Raw genomic sequence first — 2,857 nt, 5'->3', positions numbered from 1 at the left:
CTATCTATTCATCTATCTATTTAACTATCCATGTATCTATCTATGAATGATGGGGGGAGTATGTACTCTCTTGATCTATCTAATCCGACTTGTCACATTTTTATCCTTTCGTTACTAACAATAAGCTCTTAGCTGAAGTTTAGAAAGATTATTGTTTATGATTGTTGTAATGTTATTTTTTTTATTGTTTAATATATGACACGTATAATAAAATGATTGTTAGATTTAATTGAGTGGTGTAATAAGAATTAGCAGTGTTTACATTTTTACATGGAAATTATAAAATATATTTGAAATTTTCTTGAGTATTTTGTTTATTAGGATTAGTTAAATGTACGTGTATTATTTCTATTTTGTATATTTTTATGTAATACGTGGTTTACATGGTGATAATTCATTTCAATCGAAATTTTAGATTAATAAAATGATAAATAATTGATGAGATTGATTTAAATTAATCGAGTAATTCGTTATATAAAATGATAAAGATTAATGAATTAATTGTATATTAATTAGAAATTTGAAAATAAATTTTTATCGTATTTAATATTACAAGTAATATTAAATACGATAAATGTGTCTCTATTTTTGTTTTTTTTTTTTAATTAAGATCACGCGTTACGATTAATCGGAATGTAAATGTTTGACATATTATCATACCAATTAGGATTATAAACAAATAATCAGTAAATCTTGTTAAGTTCAACATGGAAGGAATAATCTATAGTTCGTGTCCTATTTGATATGACAGATTGATAAATGACAGTTAACGTGTAGGTGTGTCTTTGATGGATTAGGTAAACGCTTGAGATACGCTTGCTTCCGAATAGTTCAACACGTATTAACTATCTTAATAATACACGATAGATCTCAATGTACAATGATTTTAGCAAATTCCTCATCTTATGGGAATTCATGAAATTAATCGATAAAGGTGTACAGAACACCATTAACCACTCCTATACTTTGATATATCAAAATATATTATACAATTAAATCGAATTTTAATTGAATGAATTATAAATGATTACAAATAATTGTTGAAATTTAATCACATTACACAATCCGTTGTAACTTTCCTATCGATTTACGAACTACGTTTAATTGCTTGTTAGAAAATATATAGGAGAGGAAGGTGGTAAGGGGGTGAGGGGGAATAGAAAAGAAAAATATTTCTCTAACTGGTTTTTACATTTTTTGTTTTTCCTGTTACAGGAGGTAGGAAGTATTATTGGAAAAAAGGGAGAAATCGTCAAGAGGTTCCGCGAGGAGGTAATTCTCGTTTGTAACAATTATTTTTATTTTAATTACAACATACACACACACATACACGCCATTTTCACTTTTTAACCTTTCTATAACATCACGTAACTTTATATAAAGACATTTTATTTCTTCAATACTATATACAAAAAATGAAATAATATTAATATTAAATATTAAGGTTGATACGTATGAAATTTAGGATTTTAAAAAAATGAAAACTTATGTGTGTGAGAAAATCTGCTTTGTCGAAATGTGACGACCAATGAACGGGGTACGATGTCAAAAAAACATAAATATAACGAAAACATGGGGTTCACAAACGTGTTCAAATGTAAAAAAGAAAATCCATAAATTTCATATGCACCAACCTAATATTACTTGTATATACGATTAAAATAATATTCTAATTGATTGATTGATTGATTTGAATATAGTCCGGTGCAAAGATCAACATATCCGATGGATCATGTCCCGAACGAATAGTGACCGTAACCGGGCCAACGAATTCAATATTCAAGGCGTTTACATTAATATGCAAGAAATTTGAGGAATGGTGCTCCCAGTTCCATGATATCCAGGGTGGTGGAGCCGGTGGTGGCGGTGGCGTACCAAGGCCACCGATTACACTGAGACTGATCGTACCAGCTTCTCAATGCGGTTCTCTCATCGGTAAAGGTGGCTCGAAGATCAAGGAAATTCGTGAGGTGACAGGGGCCTCGATTCAGGTCGCCTCTGAAATGTTGCCGAATTCGACGGAACGGGCGGTCACCATATCAGGCACGAGCGAAGCTATAACGCAGTGCATATATCACATCTGCTGTGTTATGCTAGAGGTACGATATTAAATTACATTTTTAATTGATTTTTCTATTACGAGATAATAGTAACATTTGTTTTATTTTTTTTATCATCGATTAAATTGTCATTTTAAAATAAAATCGTAGTAATTGACGAAAGTATTGTTCGTGTATAAGGGGGTGTGTTGAGTAGTTTTAGCCAAATATCACTCACCCCTAAGTAATATCAAATAATTTCATTATAAAATGTGACTAATATCGAAAAATAAAACGATGTTATTATTATAACACGTTCGTCATCCACCATTGAGATTCGGTTGAGTTTCCTTCAGGAAAGAAACAATCATTATCGTGTATTGTTAACTGAACGAACGTGTTAAAATAAACATTTATTAGCACGTTGTGAATGCCAGGCGAACGCTTAATGAAATCCTCCGGATCAGACTTTAGACATTGAACTTTCCGTTTGAGCCGTGTCAGTCACCGGTGACCGACACTCAACTGTTTTTTGTTTTTCATTAGCAAGAGTAACGCGCGTAGTTTGACCGGGATTGATCCTTAAACATTCGCGTGGCGTTCACACAGAACGTGTTTTTAACAATGACAAACAAACGAATATATACGATTGATTGTATTGGGCGTTTGGGCGTTGTTCTGTTTTTCTGTTTCAGTCCCCTCCCAAAGGTGCCACGATCCCTTATCGCCCCAAACCCCAAGTTGGTGGGCCACTGATCCTGGCTGGTGGGCAAGCCTACACCATCCAGGGTAATTACGCGGTGCCCGCCCACTCGGAC

At 33.0% G+C, this 2,857-nt stretch overlaps 1 protein-coding gene across 1 annotated transcript in view; it reads left to right on the top strand.

Annotated features, from left to right (window-relative positions):
- Positions 1–2,857, top strand: part of LOC122516427 (poly(rC)-binding protein 3) — a gene marked incomplete at its 3' end in the record, with an annotated part of 27,457 nt that extends 24,600 nt beyond the window's left edge. Inside the window, 3 exon segments of the mRNA XM_043634216.1 lie at positions 1,216–1,272; positions 1,701–2,099; positions 2,735–2,857. Of these exon segments, the coding sequence (XP_043490151.1) occupies positions 1,216–1,272; positions 1,701–2,099; positions 2,735–2,857 (579 nt within the window).

This window comes from Polistes fuscatus, unplaced genomic scaffold (genome assembly GCF_010416935.1).
Source record: "Polistes fuscatus isolate 324 unplaced genomic scaffold, CU_Pfus_HIC Scaffold2, whole genome shotgun sequence".
NCBI classification, from domain to species: Eukaryota; Metazoa; Arthropoda; class Insecta; order Hymenoptera; family Vespidae; genus Polistes; species Polistes fuscatus.
The sequence above is the reverse complement of the archived record's forward strand: the minus strand, read 5'-3'. Positions and strand labels throughout refer to the sequence as shown.